Consider the following 26942-nt stretch of genomic DNA (forward strand, 5'->3'; position numbering starts at 1 on the left):
CCTCACAGCAGCATGACCCAAACCTAAACTAGTGGTAATTTTTTTTTCTTTTAGTCACATACAAAAACTCTATTGTTTATTACCTAGTCCTGTATGGATATTTTAATTTCCTACATCACCTTTGAGACAGTGTTTACCAAGGATTCTAAAGGCAGAGTTAGGCTCTAGTAATTCCTACTGTAACTTGCAGCTTTGTCATGGATATATAAGTTCCAAACTAGGATTACATAATAGTTTGAAATATGGTTTTGAGAGAGGAATGAGATATTCAAAGTAAGAATACATTAATTTTAATTATTTAATTTATGTGTGCCCAAGGACAGTTACAATTTTTAAATTATTTATTGCTGCAGTTGAGATTGCAGATGCACTAGGGCCATTTTCTGTGACACCTTTTTCCAGAATGGTTTCAGCTGAGCTGAATCCATTAATGGTTTGAGAACACAAACTATTATTTGGCAAATATTTTTTTCACATTGCCTACAATTCTGGATATGGCTTTCAGACAGAGAAGCAGTCAGTTGATGTAATAAGTTCAGTAAGAAATTATTTTGTCCTGTGGTAAAAGCAAGAGGTTTTATTTAAACTTTGGGTTATTATTCAATTTTAGCATGTTGGTATTTTTAACATAAGTCAGTTTGTTAAGATGAGATCAATTCTAAAATATTTTCTCTTCTGTTATTTGCATTTTCATGTTAATGTATTTTCTCCCATTTTACTTGATGATTATTCTTCAGTAACACAAGTAACCCAAGTAATCTGCTGCTGTGGCTGCTGACATAATTTCCTCCTGGGAGTGTTTCATTGATTAGTTTATTTCTGTTTGTATTTTTGCCCTTTTGGGGGAAACAGAGGTTTATAGATGTGATAGTCCTGAGCTGTAATTCTCAGTGAGCCTACATCTGGGTGATTGCAGACAAGCCACTTGACCTCAATATGACTCAATTAACCCAGCAGCAAAATTGGGTAAACATCAAAATCTCATTGAAAAGCAGCTGCTGCAGCATCTAAATTAAATTGTCTAAAATTGTATTGTGACAGCATTGCCATTGGGTCTCTAAAGATCTGAATTTTAATTGTTTTTCAGTCATAGCACTACATGAAAATGGCTCTAAAAGGCATGCAAATAATGATGTCTCCATGGTTTTGCAATGACATTGCCTGTGTGGTCAACAGAGGAATTTAGATCAATTGTATAAAGTGTTTTTTTGCAGTTTTCAGATTTTTTCACAACCATTTACATGTATATCTACTTGCAAAGGATGTGTATTTTTATAATTTTGGATCAGATAGCAGAAATTTCATCTTTAATTCATCATACAACAACCTTAAGAATTTATTGATCTTGAGGGAAACTTAGAAAAAATGAAGATTAAAAGAAGCTTTATGAGGTTTTGGAAAATGAGTGGCTCAGTTTTGGGAAATATTCCATGACAGTCTTTTTTTTCTAGTAATGGTGGAGTCCACTCTTAGGATGCCATGCATGGCCTAGCCACTGTCTCTCCTGGCACAAGCAGTAGTAATGTTCTGACAGGATTTGACTTAACACCTTAAGGAAAAGTTTTTCATCATAATTAATTTAAATGATGATATTTTATTTATCTATCTATCTTCAAGCTTATCTTTCTCATGCAGTCCTTTTATAGGATTATAGTTTAAGATTTTGGTTGCTATTTTACTCATCATAGTGAAGAACTGTGCTATTCTGGGGTGTTTCATGATCAGTCACTTGAAAAATATTGACTATTACTACTAGTCACTCCAGTATTCTTCTCTGTCACTAAAAATAAAAGGACCTTTAGCTTACTTGGTAAACCCTAAATACAGGTTTAAATCTGAGCTTCTACTGCAGGACACCTTGTTCAAATGCAATGCTAATAGCAAGCAAAAATACTATTTTTTTTCTCATGCTGAAATTTTTAGTGTTCAGTGAAGTTGAACTACTGAACAGCTGAGATGCAAACTTGGAATCCTGTTTTCTATTATTTTTGTACTATTCCTTAGGTGCCACATCAAGATTTTTATCTCCTAATTATATTTTATTGTGAATTTTTCATGGCAATGAATGCACTCATTATTTTTTATCCACATGCAATGCACATCTAAACTGCCAATCAGTACAGTAGTGGCTGTATGGACAATACACATTTAATACCCTACTTGGTTGTTTTTTAACCTATATGTTGTCTTTCTTTCACGGCCAGGAACCCCATGGAAGAGATAATTTTGTGAGTCACTTGATAACCTACATAAAATTTTGCTTCATACAATCAAAAAAAGCTTCTGAGTTTATCAGTTAATTATTCTCACTTAATACATTTCCTAAACACAATCACATGAGGGAAATCTGTTCTTTATTTCAGCATAGAAGCAGCTTTACAGAGTAGAATTGCCTCTGTGTGTGAAAAACAATTTTATCATTGTTTGCTATCAATGATCTGCTTACCTATACAGCAGCAGAGATCAAATTCCTCTGTGTTTTAATAATTAAATAAAAATTCTCATTTTGAAAATCAAAGAAACAACATACCTCTCTTAGTGTATGTGTTCAATTATTCAATGTCGTATTCTGTTTTATATATTTACTATATTAGTGTAGCCATAGCCAGATGATATTAACAAAATAAAAAGTATACTCCTGATAGGGATTACTAATGAGTCTTTATATAAACTTTAAAAAAGTTAAATATTTGGCATTTGGTCTCATGCAAAAAAACCCCACTTTGTTTTAAAAAATATCTTCAATATAATGGGTAAGTAGAAATCTCAGTGGGAATCTTGAAGATGACTTTAATAATGTGAAAATACCACAAAATGTGCTAAATATAGAATCAATTAACACATATCATAAATTGGACAAGAGCACAACATGAATGTCAAGAATGTATGTCCTTTGTCTGACAATGCAGACAATGCTTTAGGTAGTCTAATTAAATAAGAATATTTGCTTAAGAAATGGTCAGGAAAAAATCTTTATTTTGGCCTGATTTATTTTCTTATATAAGGCATCTTATGTAGAGCCAAAACACACAGCAGCTCCAAAGGGACACACAATATAAAAAACCAGCTCAGGTGGGAATCCAGGCTTTCTATGGACACTTCTTAGAGCCTTTCACCTTTGATTCTTTTCTCCTCCTGTGTGACTGAAATTATTGTAAGGAGAGAAAAAATTATCCAGAATATGACTCTCCTAAACTGAGAAGTGTGTGCAGGGGTGGTTGGGGATGGATGTTTCAGTGGATGGTTATATAAAAGATGGAGTAGGAAACAGTTCATTTCCCACCAGTAATAATAGAGCACTTCTTTATACAGCCTGGTTCCTATCCCTTTCTGAGAAAATCAATAGGAGTTAGAGCCACAAGTGTATGCTCAGAGAAGAATAATAACAGAAAAAACAGTTTTCATGGAGCACAATACACAAGCACACGACTTGATGTATACAGTAAATTTGATATATATATTGATGACTTCTGCAAAGGTAGACAGCAGCTCAGTCAGCACAAGCTTTTCTAAGGCAGATGACATTCTGCTACTTTGCAGGATGTCTTCCAGGGTTTATTTGATTCTAACGATTACTTTCTTATGTTTCAATGGAAAGAACCAGCATGTAGTCCTCAGGATCTTGTAATGCTTATTATTTATGAAAAAGAAAGAAAGAAAAATAAAAATATGTGGTGGACCAAAATGATTCAGATTTTGAAGTGTATTTTCTAGGAAGTCTGATGCAATATATTTCCAAAGTTTTATTAATACAAATACATATCCTCTTCATGTAAGACATCTTTAAGACCTACACTGTACATATATCCCTGTGGATTAAATCCGTGGTTTTGGGAGGGCAGGACTATCCAAACAAAATATAAAATTCAGACTGTACTAGTGGAGTACATGTACCATCATCCATGTACCAAATTTCTCCTGGAAGGAATTCACAAGCTAATGAGGAACACTAGTAGTTAGGAAAAGAATGTGATTCAATTATCTTTGAGATTTCCTAATGTACCATTCCTTCTGAAATGTTTCCATCTAATAATAGCAACACTCAAAAAGCTGCTAAAGAGGGTATCAAATCCCCAGTATGGACTTTAAAAGGCTGAGGAGTTTGCTTTATAGGCAATCTTTTGATTTAGTTGTTTTTTGGGAGTGGAATATGGATTTCATGGCACAAAATTGTATTCAAAGTTCAGCTGCTGTAGCTGTAACACTGAAAAATGCACACTCATGGAAATAGGAAGGAAGGAAGAAATAAACCTTACTTTTAACTCATCTTGGTTAAACTTATTCAAGTCCCTCACCTCTCAGATACTTACTCATTGTTTTACTAAATTTAATGTATTCAATATAAATTATCAATGGACATTAATGTCATTTTTATGCTTATAAAATGTCAGTTTCCTTCTTTATGTAAAATATCAAATTAAATTTTGAAAGGTTTCAGAGTGAGTTTTTAATATTGCTCTTCTGACAGTGTCAGTCTTCTCTTCAATGATTTTGAATAGTCCCCTAGCGATGGAATTTATCCTTACTATTCTCTGACCAGTTAATAATTGCACATTGTCATATGAAAACATGCTGAATTTAAAGCCAGAATGAGAAGCCAACATTGCATCTACAGGTATAAATTGGCTGTTTATTAACTTAATTTAATATAGAAATGTACAGATCTAGTATCTGATCATGTGAAAACTAATCATGAAGTAAATATAACATAAATAACATTACTACAATACTGTAAAGGAATGCTGAATATTTGATGAAAATTTTATTTGAAAAGATATTACCAACACTGAAACTTTGTAAAGTGGAGTAGTAGAAAAAGGCTAAGTTTTCCAAATTCAAGGAATGGATACAGTGAAATAATGTACATTAAATTCCCACATCCAGATATTATAGGTGTTAAACAGGACCAGACCCAAAACTTTGCCCTGGGAGCACCCCTGGTGACTGGCTGGCTGAGACTGTTGTGCTTCCTGAACCTTGTCTACTTGGTCACAACTTTTAATTTTTTCTTTCGTAATCTGCATTCATATCTGATTAGTTCCATAGCTGAGATTCATGTTCCTGATGTTCCTGTAATCCTAGGTCACTGAAATTATCCACCTTCCCTAGAGAGGATACCTTCTGTGGCAAATCATAGGAAAGGTCTTTACACAGGTAAATAAGCTGCACTTGAGTGGACTACTGGCTAATTAGTCTGGGGTGGTTTTTGCTTGCTTGATTTTTTTTTTTAACTAATGTAAATATTTTATTTTCTTCAAAGTAATTGCAGAATTTTTTTTTCTTTTTTTACATGGAAAAGATTTTTCTTTTCAATCCTTCATTTTCTTTGAAACAGTGTCTGCTTGCAGTCACTAGAGATTGTTTATTATAGATTATAGTACATCCTGTGTGATTTTGTTTCTGTGTACACAACTGTTACTTTTTTGGGTGGGTTTTATATTGACATATGGGTTTTTACTCTGTTAGCTTTGACCCTTTTAAGTAACTTTAAGTTCTACTGAGTGTTAGTAGCTGTATTCTTCTGAACAGAATTCAAGAAATAACTATCAGACTATCAAAATTACACAGTGTACTGTACTATATCTGAAGAAACATATTTTTTCTTGGCGCCATATGTAAGAAATTTCAGTATCAGCTGCTGACAAAGGCAATAATTCTTAAAGTGAAGTTTTTTCTCTCTCTGCTTTCAAGGCTATTTTGTTTAATTTCTCTGAAAAGAAGAAATTGTACCATCACAGCATTTTCTCCAATGTGATAAGGAAGGTATTTCAAAATGCATTCCACAGAGGTGGGCTGGTTTAGGATGTCTTTGCCACATCTTCTCTGTACTGTCTTTCCCATTTCATAAATATACTGTCTGGAAGTGCAAATCTCTTTTTAACCAATATCTAATGAGATGCTGACTTAATTGTAACTTAAAGACCCAGACAAATACATATTTTACTGATTATTTCTGAAGCACAGTGTCCACTTCATGTTGCAGCTTGTCCCATTCCTATCTACTTAAAAGATCAGCAGCAGCTCTGCATGGATTTATTGTGTACAATAATATTATTTTAAGGGGTTTATTTGTCTGTCCTCAGCTCTTCAGACAAAAATGCTGTTGGAAATTAAGGTGTTATACACCAACTTCTGACTACTTGCAAGAGGTTCCTTAAGAATGCAATTCCCTAACCCTGCATCAATTGTAACAAGATTTTCTTTTGCACTTTGGGGTATTGAAGGCCTCAGAAAAGCCGTCTGAGCAGTGGCCTCGAGAGAGGATAACCCTGCTCATGGGGCAGCTCCTACTCACCAAAGCCACGGCATTCCCCGTGCTGCACAGAGATCACTCAGGAGATTTTGTACTCCTGTTTCCAGTATCAGCTCTTGTGGTGTGAGCAGAGGAGACCTGGAGTCTAATTAAGCCCTCGTGAAGCCACGTAGTATGAGGCTGATTGATTTCTTAAAGAATTGACTCCACCTTTTCTTCCTCCTCAGACAGAATAGAAACAAACCCCCCCCCCCCCAAAAAAAAAACCCAAAAACCCCAGCCTTGCTACTCACACTGTTAACTGTAAAAAATCCTGTTCACTGTAACTGTCTTTAGGTCAGGAGCTTTTCTGTGACCCTTCAGAGATTACTCATCTCAGACCTGGCCTTCCTCTAGGTCTCTCCTCCTGTCAGGATTTCTGCCCTCTCTGCCTACATTCTGCTTCTCCTTAAGATACAAATGTTTTCAAAAACTTCCTTAAAAGTCCAGGTTTTTCTTTTTATCAGTGATCTGCCTGTCACCAGTTACAGTCTAAGCACACTCATCTTACTTATTTTTTCAATTTTGGAATAAAAATTTTCTGAAACAAGAAGTAAAACAAACCATGTAACTTTTTTGTCCTAAACACTCTTCTTTCTCTTTATGAAAGGTCTGTTCTTCTTTTATACAAGACCTTCAGTCATGTGCTTTCTTCTTGAGTGTTTATACACAACACCTAAAATAGGGAGGCATTCATTTTGACTGGTGAATTTGACGCTACTAGAATACAAATAATACATTACAATTCTAAGACTTGAACTATGGAGAAAACGTATGGGATTTCTCTTAATTTTCAGTATAAAGGAATTTTTAAGAGTGGGTTTAAAACTGATGTGTAGAGAGAGGGACAGGTTTTGTAAAATCTGTGCTCTGTTACATTTATGTCTTTATTGTTGGGTATCTCTGACCCATTAAAGTGATCACAGGGGCCAGCCTGCTCAGTAAATAGCAGCTGCATCCAAGTTGCTTCAGCTGGCTAGGAAATGAAAGCATCCAAACTCCTGATTCAACCTTTCAGAAATACAGAATGCTGTGTCCCATTCAGTCCTCTTCCCTAGGGAGCAGGCCAGATTGTTTGCATGCAGTGTAACACCGCTGCCTCTTGGGACCTAGAGCAGTAACTGTGCTAGTTCTGCTGTGCACTAATGCTGCTTGGCCTCCTTTTCAGCTACTCCTGTGTGCTAATTAGAATATAAGATTAAATGAAATAGAAGTTTCACAGAGAGATGCAATGTGTTTGAATAACAACATCAAAGTACGGCTAAGGAGGATTGCTCCATGTCTTTTGGAGTGATTTATTTTGAATGATCCATCAATTAAAATTATTTTTGTCCCTTTTAGTTGTTTATTGTTGTTCTTGTTATTATCATTATTAATACTATACTGACAGCAGTGGTGGTTGAAAATAATTTTGAAAAGCACCAATTATTCTATTAAAAAATGCATTTTCTAACTATATACTGTTACATACTGGAGAGGTGGCTCTGTACTGTACCTGTAGCTACTCTATCTCAAGACACATCACCTTTGAGCCAGTGCTACTAGTGTTTTGGAAAGCATTTGAGAATTACTATTGAAAACTTGTGATTCTGCATTTCTTTGTTTGTACATCACTTTATGTGACATTAAGATAACATTCAACGTGTCTTTGCTATTGCTGCAGTCTAGATTAAAAAAAAAAACAAAACAGGAAGACAAAAGTTAAAATGTCAGTAATAGATAAAGAGAAAGCAGGAAGCAAATCTTTAAAAATTAATAGACAAGATAAATTACTCCAAATTTAGAAAACATCTCTGGCTTCACCCAGTAGATATAGTCCTTTTACAATCCTTCCTATGTGACCCCCCAGGTTTGTTCAGACCATTTCTTTTGAAATGCAGTTTTATTCTGGTCTGCCTAAAGACAGCTTTTCAGTCATGCTACATTTTATGGTCTTTTTCCGCTTTTATTATTAAAAAAAAATTGGTATTGTACATCAAAGTGTTGTTCTTGTCTAGGCTCCAAAAGTGATGCTCAAACAAGTAACGCTCTTGCCTACCATGTCATCTTTGTGCTCATTCTGTAACCCTGCAGAAAATCATACAACTCATGTCTAATTTTTCAAGCTTGCAATATATAATAGCCTATCTAAAACAAAGTCATTCTTTAATATATGAGGGTATTGCTGAGGAGGATGGTATAACTAATAAAATATCATGAGAGAATTAAATAGCAGTAAAAATTAAACTCAAATATTTTATCATAGCTTTGGGATTCAAAATTACTTTCAGTGCCATTAGGAAGTTAATGATTTGCCCTTGTGGTGTGTTAAACTTGGCTGGCTGCCATATGCCCACCCAACTGCTCTCACACTCCCCTCTCTCAGCAAATGGGGGGCAAAATAAGATGAAAAAGCTTGTGGGCCAAGTTAAAAAGAGGAAAACCATTTACCAGTTACTTTCATGGGAAAATCAGACTTGACTGGGAGAAAGTTAACTGTAGGATGGTGAGAAAAAAAGGCAAAATTAAGAACATATCTAGATTATTCTATTCTATCTATCTATGTTATTTATACATATATTCTTTCTGGCTTTTTCATCCTGTAGTGTGTTAATTTAGAAATAGGGTTGATTTTGGAGGGTAAATGTTTAGACCTGGATTTAGATTATTTTTTGTGATATTTGGTTGTATTACTATTTGTAAGGAGTGGGGAAGAAATCTTTCTGTTCTTCCTTTGCAAAACAGCACTTTTACACTTCACAGATGATGAGGTAAATGTATTACAGAGTGTGAAACACTTGGCTGCCTTTGTCTGAGGTCACAGGCAAATACCTAGGCAGAAGATGGATGGCATTCTGTGTCAGAAAACTTCTAGTGGCAAAGTGTACCCCACATAGTTTGGGGGAGATTTTTTTCTACTGGTAGGAGTGATCAGATGTTGTCGTTGTGACACCATTTTGTTTGTTGTTTAAGATGGATGCTTACATAATTATTTTTTGTGCTATACTCTTTGTGTCTCCATTGGATTGTTGGATTGGTTTGAGAGACAAAGAAAAATAAATCTGAATTTCTTACTTTTTTTTACTTTGGTGAGATTTCCCTTTAAAGAGGGAAGATGGCTCTATGAAAATATATCTGGAGTAAAGTGGTTATCAGATATTTGTGTGAACACAATATTACTTTACTGGATGTTTGTATTTAGTGAATAAAAAAGTTGGTAATTTTTATAATGGTGAAATACAGCAGCTGTTTTGAAATCCAAACTGAATATTCATAACCTCTCTCCCTGCCTGATTTAACTGATTTGAGTTTTCAAAATCTAATGTTTCCTCAGAAGTTGTGCTAGAATTGTAACCAATAATCTTCCCACGTTCATAGAACATGCAAACACACATATGGTACATATAGGGGCATTATCTTCATATTAGCTAGATTTTGTTGACAAAAAGAAGATAGATCATTCAACAGATATATGATTTGCTGTATTCATTGCAGTTTTATAAGAGACACTGTTGTAAAAATGGGTATGACATTTGCATTTCTGTTTAATTGCTCTGGAGTGAACATAAAAAGATAAGAGAGCCAAGAGAGCTTATTAAAACTGAAATGAGGGCAAGTGATAAAAGAATGATATTTTAGTGGTGCTGCAGTCAGATCTGACACTTTCCCCACAAAAACAATCTTATTCAAGGATTTTTTGGTGAGGAGAGAGGATATGGGGATTATATAACAACTCTTTTCTCTTCTGAACTCCTCTTGATATACAGGATCTCTTCATGCCTGTATTTTAACTTGAGGGCCTCAGTAGCCTTGGGGACATTGAGGAAAATAATGTGAGTTTTTCTCTGCCCTGAAGTACCTTAATCTTTTCTCTTTTTCTTTTCTTTTTTTTTTTTTTTTTTCTTTTTTTCCCCTTTTTCTTTCCTGTGTCAGATTGCACCATGCTGCATGTAGGGGCTCTCCATGGCATGCCTCATAGTAACATCTCTGAATTTCATCCCATCCAATGAGATTTAGTAATTGAGAGTAAAGTTGGAAAGTATTGAAGCCATGTTTCATAGTCTGAAACGTCAAGCACTGGGAAATGCTAGTCTGTACTGGACATGTAAATTAAATGAGTTAACTTCACAATGAAAAGTAAAGTATAATCATATAGCTAATAACTTACTTATAATGTAAGTACACAGAAAGATAGAGCTAAAGGCATATAGTAATCATTAAAGTCAGGGACTTGCTACATTTTGTTTTAATGATATAATCAAGTCAAAGAAATAATCAATTTCTTTATAAAGAAATTTGTAAAAATTCTCCTAATTTTAAAACATTAAGTATCTACACATAAATGTGCGTGTGCTGCATGCTGCTGTAGGGACTTCCCTTTGCTTTTGAATATCAAAAACCATCTTGCTGGCTGAAACCACCACTGACATTTTTACTTGAGGCTTGAGTCTATCTGTGCAGGGAGCTACACCAGGGAAGTGTCTTGTAGGAGTCTGTGTGCTGGAACAGGCAGCCTCTCCCTCCTCTGGATGGGCATTACTGAAGATTGTGGCAAAATTCTTCTTTGTCAACAGAATAAGCCCAGTTCTGCCAAGTGTTCAGCACAGCCTTCAGTCACAAAGTAATGATGAGCTGTCACTGAGCTGATACAGGAACAGAACTCCATTGCACAGCTTTTCCCTCCAAAAAAAAAATTCAATTCTGTTCTCTGCAGGGAGATTCATGACTCCTGACATGAAGCTGTATTAGCTTGCACAAAAATTGAGAAAATCTGCTCAAATAAGTAAAATCCTCCCAAACCAGACTTACTTTTATGTGTCTGATCTTGCTTCTCTGGAAATGATAGCTTACAAGGAATCTAAAAAGGAGGGACATTCCCCTGAAATTCAAAAGCTTTCTGGGACTATCTTATAGATAGTGACTTAGCCTCAATTATTTCTAAACCAAAATAACCAGTGGATATTGATTTTCCTTCAAGTAAACATCTTGTTTGGATAATTGTGTATGCTGATGCTCTGAAGGAACAATACACACAAACTCCACAATTTGTGGAGTTAAGTCATCCCACTAGTTTGGTTTAGCTCTGAGCAGGAATAAGGAACAACCAAATATTTCATTTCTACTGAACTTTTATCTTGCTGTCACAGATAAGATTCAGGTGCTAGTAGTACTTTTTGGTGCAAGTTTGGTTTTGGTTTGTTATGGTTTTTTGCAGTTCCTGTTTACTGTGAAAGAGTAATGTCATTAGTATGCATTGTGAAATAGGTGACAAACTACAAAAAACCCACATATGAATCCAGTAAAGATATTCTCATACTGTTTTCTTATGAGTGTCTTTTACTGTGTGAAAGCAACTGGTTTTATAACTATTTTATTTTAAAAATTCATAGGCTGGGTTGTTTTTGTGGTAAAGGGATCCTGGAGTAACCCTGATGCTTATCAGAGCTATCATACATCAAAATTGATGCTTACCTTTATGTTGCAATATATTTGGACATATTTTCAAGTCCTGGCCTTCTACATAAAACTCCTATGTTTCAGATATTTTGACTCTAGAAGAAATGTGCTAATTCATTTTTTGATTCAAACATACATAAAATGTAGAAAACTTCTATTTATTGTTCCACTTTTGATAGCATAGCTTTAATTTCTGGGGAAATGTATATTTCAATATACATATATGTAGGCATTTGATTAAAAACTGTACTAGAGTCATTGGTATTTTGTGACATGTTAAAAACTTTATATTTAGAGAATTATTTAATAAAAGAAAACTTGGTAACTTAATGCAAACCCTTAAAGAAGGTATAAATAAATTCTTAAGGGCCAAATATTCTGTTGTCAACACATTTTATAATAACAATAATGATATTGTCACTATCACACCTTAAATGGAAAAATCTACCTCTGTAGATTGAAGGTTTTAGGGCTTTTTCTATTGTTCTTAATAGTATCAAGATTATCTCATACATTTCAAGCTGCAGATGAAGGAAGCAGAATATAATATGAGGGCTTCAAAGTCGTGTTCCTCAAAACATTTGTGTCACTTGAGTGTCTTGCACAGTTTAGAAAACCACTTTCCTTGGAAACTAGAAACCTAGTTTCTCTGGTGTACTGCAGTTTGTGCACTTAAAGACCTCAGCATTTCACTGTTGCTCTTCATCTTTCAGAAACTGGAAATTGAAATATTTATGAGTTGCTTTTATCCTCAAAATAAAAGAAGAAAGGGAAAAATTATATAAAAAGCATCAGTATTATGGAGTAGCAGTTGCTGATCCATAATTACAATGGAAGATTTCCCATAACAAGCTCTGTTAAAAAACAAACAACTCCTAAGTGGCTCAGGAAAAAAAAAAATTACTTTTCTGATTTTTGTGTGCCTACAGTCCCTCCTTACAGTAAAGTTTTTTGGTGACATTTATAATTACTCTATCCTGAAATTTTATCTGGCATTTTTGATAGTATTTTATATTTCTTTTGTTTGTAGTAGCTCCAAAATGGCTTAGCCTAGGAGATAAATATTTCTGTTTTTTTCTTGAAAACACACACACACACACACGAAAAAAGTGTTGAGAATATTTAGGATTTGAGGAAGTTATATTGGCACATTATGTATATAATTATTTATATACTGATGTAAACATAATGCTTACATAGTGTAGACAAAATCATGGTTGAAATATATTAGAATGGGGGTAAAAGGAAATTAAAACTTCAGAGAAAATCTGGTACAAGAAATACTGCTGTAAAACTGAAGTTTAGGAAAACAGAAGTTGTACTTCAATTTTTTTAGGAAGATGCAGGAAGTGATTACATATTTTGTGTGCATATCCTTTGGATTATAGAAAGTTTCAGAAAATCCTTAGAAAACAGTATTGCCAGAATATGAAACATTCAAAAGTAGTTATGATTACACCCACAAACTGACTACTTTTGCCACAACATGCTGTGATTTTGAAGTCTTTAGATTAAATAGCAAAGAAAAGACAGTGAACACTTTATAAAAAAAATAGTCTTAGAAACCTGATGGGATCTTTGCCAGGAAAGTGACTAAGTGAGCAGAGGAGAGCATTTTATAAAGAGAGTCAAGGAAAGACCCAGCTAGGAAAACAAGGGATACTGGGAAGACATCAGTAGCTTGTGAAGAATGTTGCCCTGTATGGTCTTTGAGAACTGGCTGATGGTCCTTGTTTTAAAATGAAAACACTGATACCTTGTCTGCTATCACGCATGTAGTGCCAAGTTATTCACACTCTAGTGCCTAAAGATGATTGTGGAAAACACAAAGACTCAGTGAGGGGTTAGAGAAGCAGAGATGGGTAATAAATCCCCATGACCTGTAAGCAGAAAACCACACAATCACTTGGAGGTGTTCCCTCCTGGAAAGGCCTTTGGGCTGGAGAGTGGACTGAAGAGTGCATGGGGCTTCCTATGGGATGCAGGGAGGAAAAGCATTTTTTGTTTATGTAAAAAATATTGCTGAATGATCTTTTGAAGTGATTCTGAGGATGCATGGATCTTATTTAGGGGAAGGACCAGAGGTACAGAGAGAATAATGTGCAGGAAAGAAATGGAGCAGAATGTAAAAGGCAAGAGGATAGTAGGGAAAGGAGATAAAATGCTGTTCAGTGTAAATATGCTGATGGTGGGTACTCTAGTTTGAGCTATATAATTTGTCCCATTTTCTCATTAAGTGGCAGTTCAGTTCAGTTCTCCCTGTGGGTGTGTTGCTTCCACTGCAACACTAAGGGGTTGGTGCATGCTAGTGAGCTGTGAGCTCTGTGTGTGTGTGTGTGTGTGTGTGTGTGTGTGTGTGTGTGTGAGAGCAGGCCTGTGAGCTGTGTGTGTGTCCACCTGTGGGTACCTGTGCTTACCCTGGCTGCTGGATGAACCTGCAGCCTCTCCTCATCCCTCTGGTTACTGTGTTCACCTGACTCTAACAAAGACATCAAGAGCATAAGCAGAAGTCATGTTTCTGAACAAATATCAAGAAAATAGCTATTTAATTCAAATTGCTCTGAATATTAAATACTTGCAAATTAATTCATCCACATCATGAAAAACGTGACAAAGTGTTTAATCAATACAGGAATTCACAGGTTCCCTTTGTTCTTTCCCAATATGAAGGAAAAAAATGTGACTGAAATAGATTGCAGAAACAAAAATAGAAACCAGAAAATGTGGTACATAAATGACAATATAGGATTTTCTACTCATAAATAGTTTATATATTCATTCATTCTCTACCTATTGTAAAATTCGTGGCAGGGTTTTGAGCCAAAGTGCATTTATAAATGGAATTGAACGTTTTATATAGCTACTCCTATATTTAGATAGAGGGGGATTTGTGGGTGAAGCTAGGTGATAAAGAACAGCAGATGATTAAGGTGCCAGCACCAGCCCAGCTGGAAGCTGTGTCCTGCTATAGGAGGAAGCAGCCAGACAAGCCAAAGTGGAGGTTCTGCATTTCTGACAAATGAAGTGGACTTTTCTGTGAGTCCACCACCAAGGAAAAATATGTCTGAGAGAGAATTGTCTGCTACTGTCCTCCCTGCATCTGTGCTGAAGAGCACTGTATAAAGACTGGCACATGAATGTTACATTACAGTCCAACTGAAAAATCAGTGACTTTCAATTATCTGAAATGTACTTAAACTTGTTCAGCTTACCTTTTATGTTTGAGGTATGAATTAAAATGTGTAAATCAAACCTCATTTTTATGAAATGAAAATAGTTTACACAAGAACACTTGATTTAGGTGAAATTATTCAAAGCTTCTGTGTAGAAGGCTCTCACACATTCATTTTTCTGCTGTTCATATGACTTTGGATTTTCATGTCTGGATGTTCTGGGTGATTCATGCTTCTGAGGATGACACGTAGCAGCAAGCTTGAAAGCTAAATCAAGAAATGAAAATATATAGCAATAGTGTCTGGCACCTGCCTGTGCCTTATCCTCCCACTCTGTTTGTTTGGGCAGCCAATGCCTCTGAAACCTTTTCATTTGTCACATCAGAGTTGTTTACTTTGGTGGTAGATAATAACATGGAACAAATAATAGTATAATTTCATACACTTGCTGAATATATACTGAATTCTGTCTCTGCTGAATTCTCAAATGTGTTGTGGTGTACTTAGGCTCACTCACTGGAGATGGAAATGTGACATTAGGAGTGAAAGTCCACAGGTATTGGTTTTATGCTGAGGAAAAGAGAAAAAATTTATTTGGGGATTCTGTAGAAGAAAGGAATTAATAATGCTATAGCATGGAGTCTCAACTCATGCTTTGCAAACCTTACAACAAAGAGTGCATCTTTCTGGCTGTCCCAGCCTCTTCAATTAAATATTTCCAAAGATTTTCAAAAAATGTTAACCTGAAATGGTTCCCTGAGTTATCTTCTCTGTCAAGATGATTATTTTTCTACAATTGCCCATTACTGTATGGTCATAAAGATGGTGTTTAGTACTTTTAAGGGCAGAAATGCAAACTGGGTAGAAGCTCTGGAGGCTGAACTGAGAACACTTTCAATGCTGGGCAGAGTTGGTAGCTTGGGTGGGTGAAGTCATTGCATGCCCATGTTTATTTTCAGGGATGCTGTTAGTATTAACATAGTGCAAATACTGGTTTATATTGCCTGAGCTTCCATAAATCTCATCTTCATCTACTGCCTGAAGGGTATCAGGAGCACATTTTAGAGCTTAAAATTAGAGAGAAACAAAAATATTTATTACATCGTTACTGATCATACTGAGACAATTTTGGAAACTGTTTTGAGGTAAAGCTGTTCCTGTGAATGCAGTCAAAAATGGTTAAAAGCTAAGTTTCCTGTGTTCTTTATTGTCCTCAAATGAGGGACAAGTCCAAATTGTGTATATCCCTTTGTTTATTGATTTGTTCATTCAAATCTTCCTGCTTTTGGAAATTCAGGACTTGCTCTGAGGTCTTCAGTCATATAAATTTCATAAAAATTCTTGCACATTTCTAAATTTCTGCTCTAGTAGCAGTAGCAACTCAGTAGCAACTTTTCCAAAGACTCAATTTTCTGCAGAAAGTTGCTGCCTTCTTTTGAGTTCTGGCTCAATCTGCACACAGCAATGCTCTTACTGAGATGTCATACTACTGTCTTCCTTGAAATCTGTGACTATTGAGGAAGACTGACTGATAACTGAATTGTTTCTTAGGAAAGTAGGTGTAAACCAAGTATAACTAAAACTGTAGGGGTAGGGGTTTTTTTTTGGGAGGGGGTTTTTGGGGGGGAATTTTTTGGGGGGAGTGGTTTGGGGTTTTTTTTTTCTTTGTTTTGTTTATTTTAACAAATGAAGGAATCATAATTCTAGGATTTTTTTTTTTTTGTAAATTCAGAATTGTCATTAAATCCTATTAGAGAATTTTGAGGAGTCTGGAAAAGTGTCATCAATGGCTAGGAAACAACCTTGAACTTACTAAATGTGATGATTTTTTTATGTATTCCCATTTTTACTGGGTATATATGAGAAAGAGTTATGGAGAGATTTTCAAGGAAGTCTTATTCATGTGCAAATGTCATTCTTCTAATATCTATAATAAATGTTGTAATTGTTGGATATTTCAGTCCATATCTACTGTAATGAGTAACTTTTCTATTCAGAACATAACAGACTCATGCAGAGTTAGCAAGAGATAAATATCTAATAATTTGGAAACAAGACAGATACCTTCATGGGATATTCTTTATGCATGTGCTTGACAGCTGAACAGAAAACTAACTTAGCATTTGAGACTGAGTGACAGGATCTGTCTTTATCTGAGAACTGAGTTCATCAAGCAAAGAGAAGGAACAAGGGAGAAGCCTTTTAGCAGCGCTGCATTTTCAATGTTTTCAGTTTTAGTACCATAAAAGAAGGCATTTGCAAAAGGGATGATGTGGTGATAAAGACATTCCAGTATTTATTGACCTTCTGAGTCATCAGGATGTAGTAACTCAATTGTTCCTGAACACAGAAGCACAGCTGCTGGAGCAGGCTCCAAAATGTCTGCATTTTTTTCTAGTCATTCTCATACCAGCACTAATTTTTTTTGTCCTTTTTACTTGGGAAAAGTATTATTTTTTTGTTTAACGGTTCCACTCCAATCCCTTGTGGGTGAAAAACCACCTGACAAAACAGATGTTCAATGAACAAAAATATATACAGCTTTGAAGAAAAGGACTTGGGGGTTCTGGTGAAAAGCAAGCTGAACATGAACAAGCCATGTATCCCTGCAACAAAAAAGGTGAATGATGATCTGTGTTATATTAGTATTTTCAGCACACCAAGGGAGGGGGCCCTTCCTCTTTACTCAGCACTGGTGAGATCACTGGAGTTCAGGGTCCAGTTCCAGACTCACTGGTGCAAGAGAAACATGGAAAGAGTCCAATGGAGAAGCATGAAGATGATAAAGGAACCGGAGCATCTCTGCTGTGAGCACAGGCTGAGGGAGCTGGGACTCTTTACCCTGGAGTAGGCACAGGAGAATCTTGCTGACAGATATAGATTCCTGAGGGAGGGTGCCAGCAGCATGGAGCCAGGCTCTTTTCAGTGTTGCCTGGTTACAGGACCAGAGACAATGGGCACAAACTGGAACACAGTATATTCCATTTGAACATCAGGAAACACTTTTCACCATGAGGGAAACTGAACCCTGGAACAGGTTGCCCAGGAAGGTTGTAGAGTCTCCGTCCTTGGCAATATTCAAAAGCGGTCTGAACACACTCCTGAGCTAAGTGGCTCTCCTTGATCAAGGGGGTTGGACAAGATGACATCCAGAGATCCCTTCTGATCTCAAACATTTTGTGATTCTGTGATTCTATAAATGAAATAAATGGGAGAAATGATATAACTCTTTGAGCTTGTAATTTTCAAAAGAAGCATTTCTGCCGTTCTGGCTTATGGTGCTAAGTAAGGGTATAAAAATTACTCTTCTTCAGGATCCTTGGTTCCCAAGGAAAAGCAAGTGCCATCGCCTCCTGTATTGAGGACGTAGCATACCTAGAGGCATTTCATGCTATGGTATTATCTCCCTACTGCAGTTTGTTGAAAGCTAAAGGGATTTTCATCTGTAAGGGTACAGTTTTGCACTGCTCTTCATACTCCTGCCTCCTCTGGGAATATACATTTATCTGCTGCAGTGAAAACATTTAGTATCATTCTGACACATCTCCATTGTAGCACTTTATGACTCACTGGCCCAAACTTTCTTCACTAATGATCCTGGGAAGCCTTACTGAAATGAGGAGCTAATTTAGCACTAAATTTGTAACTAGCACTAAAATATCAAATGTGCAATTAAATTCAGACTAGTAGCAATCCATATTTTACTCACCCTATATGGCCTGTGCAGTACAACGCTTTTTTGATTTACTACTATCCTTTTTAACTACCTCTAACATTTTTACCTGCAAACCATAAGTGCTATTGTCTGAATTTCTAATACTAAATATTTTAATAGAAAGTTATTTTTAAAATCAAAATTCTCTCATACTAAATAACATAGAGGTATGCTATTAATATGCTTTTAAAATTTTTATAGTGACTTTCTTGAATCACATTCCTCTGCTGTTATTTTTACTATCGTTGGAATCCCCAGCATACCCATATGACTGGTTTATAGACACATATGTATAGACACATAGACACATTTTCTCAGTAAGAAATCTTTAACTTTAAATAAATTTTATTTAGATTTGTGTTCATATATTGTAGGAGTGCAGACAGAGTTACATTATAGGAATATTTTTGTATACCTATGGAGAAAGTACATGGATTTTTTTTTACAGTAACTATGGGTTTTTTTTTTTCTTTTAATGTGTCTGAAAAGAAGCTTTATTGTGAAAGAAAATGTTTGATGGGGAAATTAGGGAAATGAGTTAATTTTATGTAATTTTGCCTTCCATGAAATTGCCAGTACAAGTTCATAATTAAGGTTATTGTCATATATATTTTTTTAGTATTTTGTACTAAGAAAGTGACGTTTTATTAAAATGTGGAAATCAATATCAGATTGATTCCAGTTCTTATATAGAAATATTTCACTTTGACTTTAAAAAGACAGAGATCATACAGAAAAATTGGTAACATAAATATTTACACCTTTTTTTCTAGTTTATCCAAAAAAAGAAGCCTTAGGGTATTATAAGGATGAGAAAATTAAATTCCCTTTGTAAAGGCTAATTTAATTTAATTTTTATTTTTTCAGAACATCAATAAAAGGTCTTTCACATCAGTCACTAGCTCCCACTTACACAAGGAAAGCATTGTTCTAATGCATTTAGGTTTTGCATTTTGACATTCTCTTTTGACAGGTTTGGAGTGAAGGGGAAACTCAGGATGGCAGTGTGTACCACTTGTGTCAGAAAAAGATAAAATGTGAAGGTTTGGCTTCCAAGGATGGAAGCGGGCATTAAAACTAAACAATATTTCCTGGTGTGTCTAATCCAAACCTATTGAAACAAGTATCTTGTAGAGTATTGATATTCAAATAGTCCTGGAGGCTTGTGTGCACTGGGTTATTTCATAGTATCATGCACATAATTAGGTGACCCTTGAGGGAAGAAATCAGTGCTTATGTAATTCAATTGAGGTCAAAAGCAGTTTCCAAACTGGGTTGGCCCCCCAGGGTATGGAAGCAGGAGATAATTTCTAAGGCACAGGGGAAAATTCCAGCTGGCTTCTGTCCATCTCCCTCCACTTTTCTTCTCTTTTCCCCATGCCTGAAGCACTACCCCAGCACTTGCAGCACTGTTGGCTCTGGAAGCTTTGTGGAAAAGGCAGTCTGTGATTCCAGATACCAGAATCAGTGAGTGTGGGAGTCAGCCGTTCCACAGCCTGGGGAAAAAAACCCAAACCCAAATAGCAAACAAAACCCAAATCCAATAAAAGGGAATCCTGCATATAAAATTTGTGAACTGCTGTCCTGAACAAATGCTCCAGAAGCCACTGGAGGGGCAGTGACCTGCTGGGGCCAGCGGATCCTGCCACCAAGAGGACCTCAGAGCAGGAGAGTAACCGTGACTGCCCCAGGGTACCCTGCCCTTCCTCCTTCACCACGTGCCCAAGGCCTCAGGAGTGTCCTCAAAAAACCCTGCTGCTATGTAGAGGCTTTAAAAATTTTTGTGTGAAAGTTTAAAAGCTCACAAAGAGCCTTTGGAGCCACAGGCCAAGAGCATGAGTAGATTATCAATAACGTGTTTTTGTTTCTGTCTTGAATGAATTCTCTTCTCTCCAGCTTTCAGGCATCCAAATAACTGTAACAGAAGTTACTTGGACTGAAAAAGGACAAAATTGTGTCTGCAAAATCATGAAGAAAAAACCTAATTACTGGAGTCAACAAAAATTCCCCCCAGAAATGTGGTGAACCATTTATAGAAAGTGGATATGGACATCACTGGCTAAGTTCTCCTATTAAAAATTTAAAATAAAGCTGCAAAGAAAAGATTTTTCTCAGACTTTCTTTTAAACATCCAGTTCTGAAGGAGTTGGAAATAAAGTTACTTTTCAACTCTGTATCATGAAAAGAAACATAAGAGAGATTTTCTGGCTTCCTGTTTGCTCTCCGGTTTGTTTACTCTGTCAATAATACAATGGCAAAGCACTGGAGTGGACAAGCAACAGGAAGAGTCCCACTTTCCCTTCTGTCATGGATAGGGATGATGAGGGTTGCTGCCTGGACAGTACTGAGCTGTGTAAATCCATCACTGAACTCTCTCTGGTGAGGCTGGAGATTGACAATTACCAGAGATCTTTTTCTGAGGAAAAAAAAAAGCAGTTTTGTAAGCGTAAATCCATCTGGCCCATTTTAGAGGTGTATTTATAAAGAACCCATGATTTCAGTGCTTAATTCTGAAAGCAACTCCTTTAAATGTAGATGGGAGTATCATAAAAGCTAAAGCTTAGAGAAGATATTCTTAGTCTGTGTGTGTTTTCTTGTCGGTTTTCCCCCTTGTGTCTCCTCTTCTCCTTTTCTCTCTACAAGTTACCTGTTCATTTAACTTTGTTTTAAGAGAAATTTTATTTAAATGGGTTTGGTGTCTTAAATAAAAACCACCAAATGGCTTTTTTCTTCTTATTATTGTATTTTTTACTTTAAGATCTCATTATTTTAGTGCTTGAAAATCTATCGAAAATCTTGAAAATCTTCACTTATATATACAAAAAGGTTCTTGCTAACTTTATACTTGTGAACATTTGGGACTGTTCAGATTAGGCAAAAAATTAATTTGATAATTTGTCACCTCTTCTTATCACCATATTCAGAAAAAAAAAAAGGCAAACAAAGAAAAGAAATGCCCAAAAATATCATGTGATAAGTGAGTTAAAGCACAGCTTGAGGAAATAATTTTTGGGGAAAGAATGCCCAAATAACAAACAAAGCTCAAATCCAGTAAAAGGGAATCCTGCATATGAAGTTTCTTAACTGCTGTCCTGAATGAATGCTCCAGAAGCCACTGGGGGGGCAGTGACCTGCTGGGGCTAAATGGCTAACAGCAATTTTTAAAATTCCTTAAATTTATGCCATAGGATTGTTCTTTTGTCTTATTTACTACTTATCTGGTCCCTCAAGTAAGAGACATGGGGAAAACTGTTTTACTTCTAACACGTGAGCATTTTTTACCCTCTGCAGTATGTGCATGCTCCAGAGGGCTCTGCTGCCTGCTACTTTTTCTGTGCTTGAGATGTTTGACATCTACTGTATCCTTCATGCTCTAGCTGCAACCAGCAAACTCAGCCCCTCTTTCTTCTTCTTCTCCTTCTTCTCCTTCTTCTCCTTCTTCTCCTCCTCCTTCTTCATTCCCACATGGGGACCTTTTAATTTTCTTTATTTCTGTACTGTGAGCCCATTGTTTTCTTACCTCATACTGTTTGTGTTGCTCTGCCTTCTGTACCTGCCTCTTTGAGATTTGTTTTGTCCGAACAGCCTTGGTTTGTGACACAAAGCATGAGATGAGTCAGACTGAAAGTGCAGTTAGTATTTAGAATTGAAATAAGGAAGTCTTTATCACTAATGGGATCTGGAATTATAGGGGGTTTTTTTATAATACTTGTAGGTTTTTTTGATAATACTTTGAGTTTTTGAAAGAAAATTCTGTTGGGGAGCTCAGCTGACAACAATCCACCCAAAGTTTTTCAGTACCTTCTATCTGACAGTTTAGAAATATCCACTTCAAACAATGAATTTAAACATTCTGAAATATTTCCAAAATGCTTCTCTTATGGAGCAGGAAGACTTAGCTGCATCTGCTAAAGGATCTGCTGTTGCGATGGAAACTTGGATGTGCCTCAGACAGAATTCTGTCGCTGGCAATTGACATTGTCACTGTTGCAGAACAGAGTTCTTTAGTGGATCAAAACATTTAATCATAATTTTTTGCAAAATTCACTCCAAATACTGAAGGATGCCTATGCAAAAATTTTACTAACCTTGCTTCTTCAGAGACTGGGAAGAGGGTAAAGTGTCCTCCTTTTTTTTTCCCCCCTGCCATGTCCTCCTAGAAATATTTAAATAATGAGATTCAATAATAGGAACTAAATATGATGCTTAAACATACAAGAAGGAATTAAAGAGAATATTTAAATGTGAAAATTGTATAACCAAACAGCTCCCTATATACTGCTCCTTGTCATCCAATAACAGGACACTCTCATTTAGTTAGTTTACTCTTAAACCTCAGAGCTTGATGAATTGTTCAGAACCTGTTTCTAAGGGATGAGTATTTCAAGAACAAAGAAAGAGCATTCTACCAATTTGGAAAAACAGAATTAAGTGACTTTTTATGATATTTCCAAGACACATGATAAAAAACCGAATAAATAAAATATCCAAGTAACACTTTAATGGAGAAATTACATAATTTACATAATTAATGAACAAATATTCTTTAAAAAGTGAGTGATTTTCAATTGCATGTACAGGTAAGAATGGGAATTGGCTCTTTACCAGCTTAAATGCAGCAAAAGTGATCCATATTCAGTGTATCCTATCTTTGACTTGCATAAGATATTTGGTTTTTTTTTTTTTTTTACTTTATTTGTTTTATACAGATTTTCAAACATGGTAACAAATTATACTTACTTCTTCATTATGAGGAAATAATTTTATGTTTGCTTTCCATACAAGTCCATGAATTAGATCAACAGCTAAGGGTCATTCTATTCAAAAATTTACATTTCTAAGACTATTCTCTAATTTGATAGCTACTTACAAGGTTTTATTATCCGTAGAAAATTGGACTCCAGAATTTTTTTAATTAAGTTTTCTTATTCTTTATCCCAAAGTCTTTCTTTCCCCTCTTATTGATGAGAAAAAGCAAACAGATATCAAGAAATTGATCTTTGAGAGATTCTACCATGTCTGATACACACAAGTCCATTACAAATAAGCAATCAGCTCATAGAGGATGAGAATGGTGATAAGGAGGTGAATGTTTCCTCAGCGCTCTCTGCAGGATCTTCTGTCAGCAGGCCAGGGGTAAAATGCATTTACAGAACAGTAGGAGAGAAATCTTACACCATCACAGTGTGCTCCTGGCGAGTATTCAACTTTACTCACTCATTTGCTCCCCACCTGGAAACTCAAATGAAAAAAAAAAAATCATTTCAAGCAATTTTGTATTTTTGCCTGATTGAATCACATAGTGGAATGTGGGAAGGCAGAAGAAGTTCCCTAGTCTCTGCCTGCCTTGCTTATCAATGCCCAGAAGAAGATGTAGCAAGAAGTTTCAGGAGAAAAAACAAGCTCATGAAGTCTGTAGGTAATGCAGAATGTTTTGTCCTGGGAGTATGGGCGTTGAAGGCTAGGGTCAACAAACAGGCAGTGCCTTAGATTGAAACATCCTTCATTCTAAATTAATCACAAGATTTGTTTTAATTACCGTCTGTAAAATGCTGCCACTTCCATTTTAAGGCATACTCAGCAGTGATGAATATGTGGCTCTTGATATGTTGCTCCAGTTCCAATTTATTAGACTTTTCTTTCTATTTTTATTGCATTACAGAAACTCAACTTACTGTATGAAAGTGTCCATTTCTCTGACGGTGGGTGAAAATGACACTGGACTCTGCTACAATTCAAAGATGAAATATTTTGAAAAAGCTGAACTTAGCAAAAGCAAGGAAATCTCATGTCCTGAAATTGAGGATTTTTTGTTTCCGTTTAGGGAGCCTGAAATTCTGTGGTATAAGGTAAGGAATGCAAGGGATTTATACCTTCAAATGTACATTATGCAATGTTCTTATGATTCTCTTCATTTAAATGTGTTATGAAGCTTGGTTTTTTTTTTAATTTTGTCAAGAAAAGACAATAGAAACAATGGCAGACAAGAATTAACTAATTGAGAAATTCAAATGTTTCCTTTAGTAAACTGTATGAGAAGTCTATGTATGCTTTACCTTAATAAACAGCTTAATTTTGCAGCATAAAATTCAGCAAATACTACCAAAAGTTCCATTTCTACATATATATTAAAGTTATATTTGCAAATATAATTTCACTGCTTTTATCAATAACATTATTTCAATATTGTGTTATATTTTCTAGATCATTACTTAAGGGCCAAGTTCTTGCAAATAGTGTTGTTGAATTAATTATGGTATACAAGACTGTGCTACCTAAAAATTAAAATTTTGTGGCCTGGAAATATAATGTCCAAATTAACAGATAGAATATCTAAGACAGAAGAAGTGTAGACAACTATTTTCATTTTCTCATCTTGGATTTTGTGTATTTAATAAAATACGTTTTAAGATTAAGAATATGTCTTTTCTAGGTACAGAGATTGTTTTCAAAAGAGATATATAGCATCCTTATTTTTTCTCATTCTCACCTTCTGTTTCTCTACATTTTTTAATTATAATATTTTTTAAAAATTGAATTTTAAAAAAAATTATTCCCTGCAACCTGAGCTGCTGGTAATATAAAAGTCATAGATTGCAGACATATGTGTCTAATGCTAAATAAGTAAATTAAATACAAGCAACTCAGTAAACCAATGTCAAAAAAAAACTACCAAAGGAATCAACTCCCTTTTCTAGTCAGAGGCATAAATATCAAATTAGGTGATACAATTAGTTTTAACCAACATCTAAATAGGTTGGATTTTTACAAATTTAGTTTCTATACATTTATATCTAGCCTGGTCTCTTGCCTAGACACCTTTACTTTGGGCAGCATTGTCCACAGTGGTCCATTTTAAGTGTAAGAACACAATCCCTTAAGTTTTGTATTCTCTTTAAACAGGAATGCAAGTCAAAGACATGGAGATCAAGTATTGTGTTTAAAAAGGACACTCTTGTCATTCGGGAAGTTAGAGAGGATGACATTGGAAATTACACATGTGAGCTAAAATATGGATTCTTTGTTGTCAGAAGAACTACGGAGTTGACAGTTACAGGTAATTACAGTCTCTTTCTATCTCTTATATTTAGGAAAAAAACCCCCACTGAACATTTTAGTTCAAGTTGTGTGACTTTGAGTGATACCATTTGCACACATCTTTGCTGTGTACCTAGGTATGAATGGTTGATTCATTAAAACTGTCCTGAATACTTCACAGTGGTATCTGTAATACCTTGGCAAGTCTTTGACAAGAGTTTTGTTCTGTTCCAAAAGCCTGTGGGCAGACTTTTTTTTTTTTTTTTAAGTGGAAAAAGTGGTCCAGGTGAAGGAGCAGGTAAATTCAGAAAGCATATCCTCTTACAGAAAAAAAAAATGCCTATCATATTTTGTCATGATTAAATTACTTGGGACATAAAAATACCTGTAGCAATAGCTCCTTGGTACAAGCTCTAATTGTCTTTGGACATGAGAACAGCTGTGGCCACAACCCAAGAGTAGTAGCTCTGTCCCAGTGAGTACATTTCAAGTCTTGAGCACTGCATGATGAGGGACAGGTGCATTTTTCCTTTGTTATTCTCTCCCCACTTTCTCTAGCTTATAGTTCAAGAACTTCCTGATCTCAATCATCATGCACTGTGATTACAAATTTATCTATTTTTCATTAGTCTGATTATTTTTTTAATCCATTTAGTCTTGGCTTCAAAAACATTTTGAAGTATTAAGTTCCACATAGTAATTATGTGACAAGAATAAACTCTATAATTCAGCAAACAGCAATTGCATAAGATGTATTTAATATAACCTGCTTTTAAAACTACCACATCAATATTTAAAATCCATTAAGAATGAAAACAAAATATATATTGTAATAGTAGCATCCACAGCAGCAGTAAAATGTGAGGAATGGTCTACTGAATTTTCAACTCCTCACCAGACCTCTAACCTCCATTTTACAATTATGTAAAACACATAGCTGAACATACATGTAAGGTAAAAAATGGGCTTTTACAATTATAGGATTACAATGGTAGGCAGGGTACATCATGATCTACATAATGCTGTGTAATTACACAATATATTTCCTAAAAGAAGGCAGAATGAGGATTTTTCTGGCAAATTAGAAGTGAACTAGATCCATATGGTTGACAAATAATCTTGTATGTATAAGTTCTTGCACCTTCAAAATATCTAGTAAACCAAGAAAAATCTTCCATAATAATTATGTGGGTTGTTCTTGATCCTTTTTTTTTGTATCCAATATATAAATCTGAGGCACAGCAGCAACTAGTAACACACTTATGTTAAGCATTAGGTTGAATTGCAA

The 26942-nt window shown here is 35.4% G+C and overlaps 1 protein-coding gene across 1 annotated transcript in view; it reads left to right on the plus strand.

The window, feature by feature from the left end:
* IL1RAPL1 (interleukin 1 receptor accessory protein like 1) overlaps window positions 1-26942 on the plus strand; it is a 578609-nt gene that overhangs the window by 295377 nt on the left and 256290 nt on the right. Inside the window, exons 3-4 of the mRNA XM_041472402.1 lie at window positions 24279-24465; window positions 25520-25673. Of these exons, the coding sequence (XP_041328336.1) occupies window positions 24279-24465; window positions 25520-25673 (341 nt within the window). The remainder of the gene's footprint in view (window positions 1-24278; window positions 24466-25519; window positions 25674-26942) is intronic.

Source organism: Pyrgilauda ruficollis, unplaced genomic scaffold (genome assembly GCF_017590135.1).
Source record: "Pyrgilauda ruficollis isolate IOZ18807 unplaced genomic scaffold, ASM1759013v1 scaffold29, whole genome shotgun sequence".
In the NCBI taxonomy this organism is placed as follows: Eukaryota; Metazoa; Chordata; class Aves; order Passeriformes; family Passeridae; genus Pyrgilauda; species Pyrgilauda ruficollis.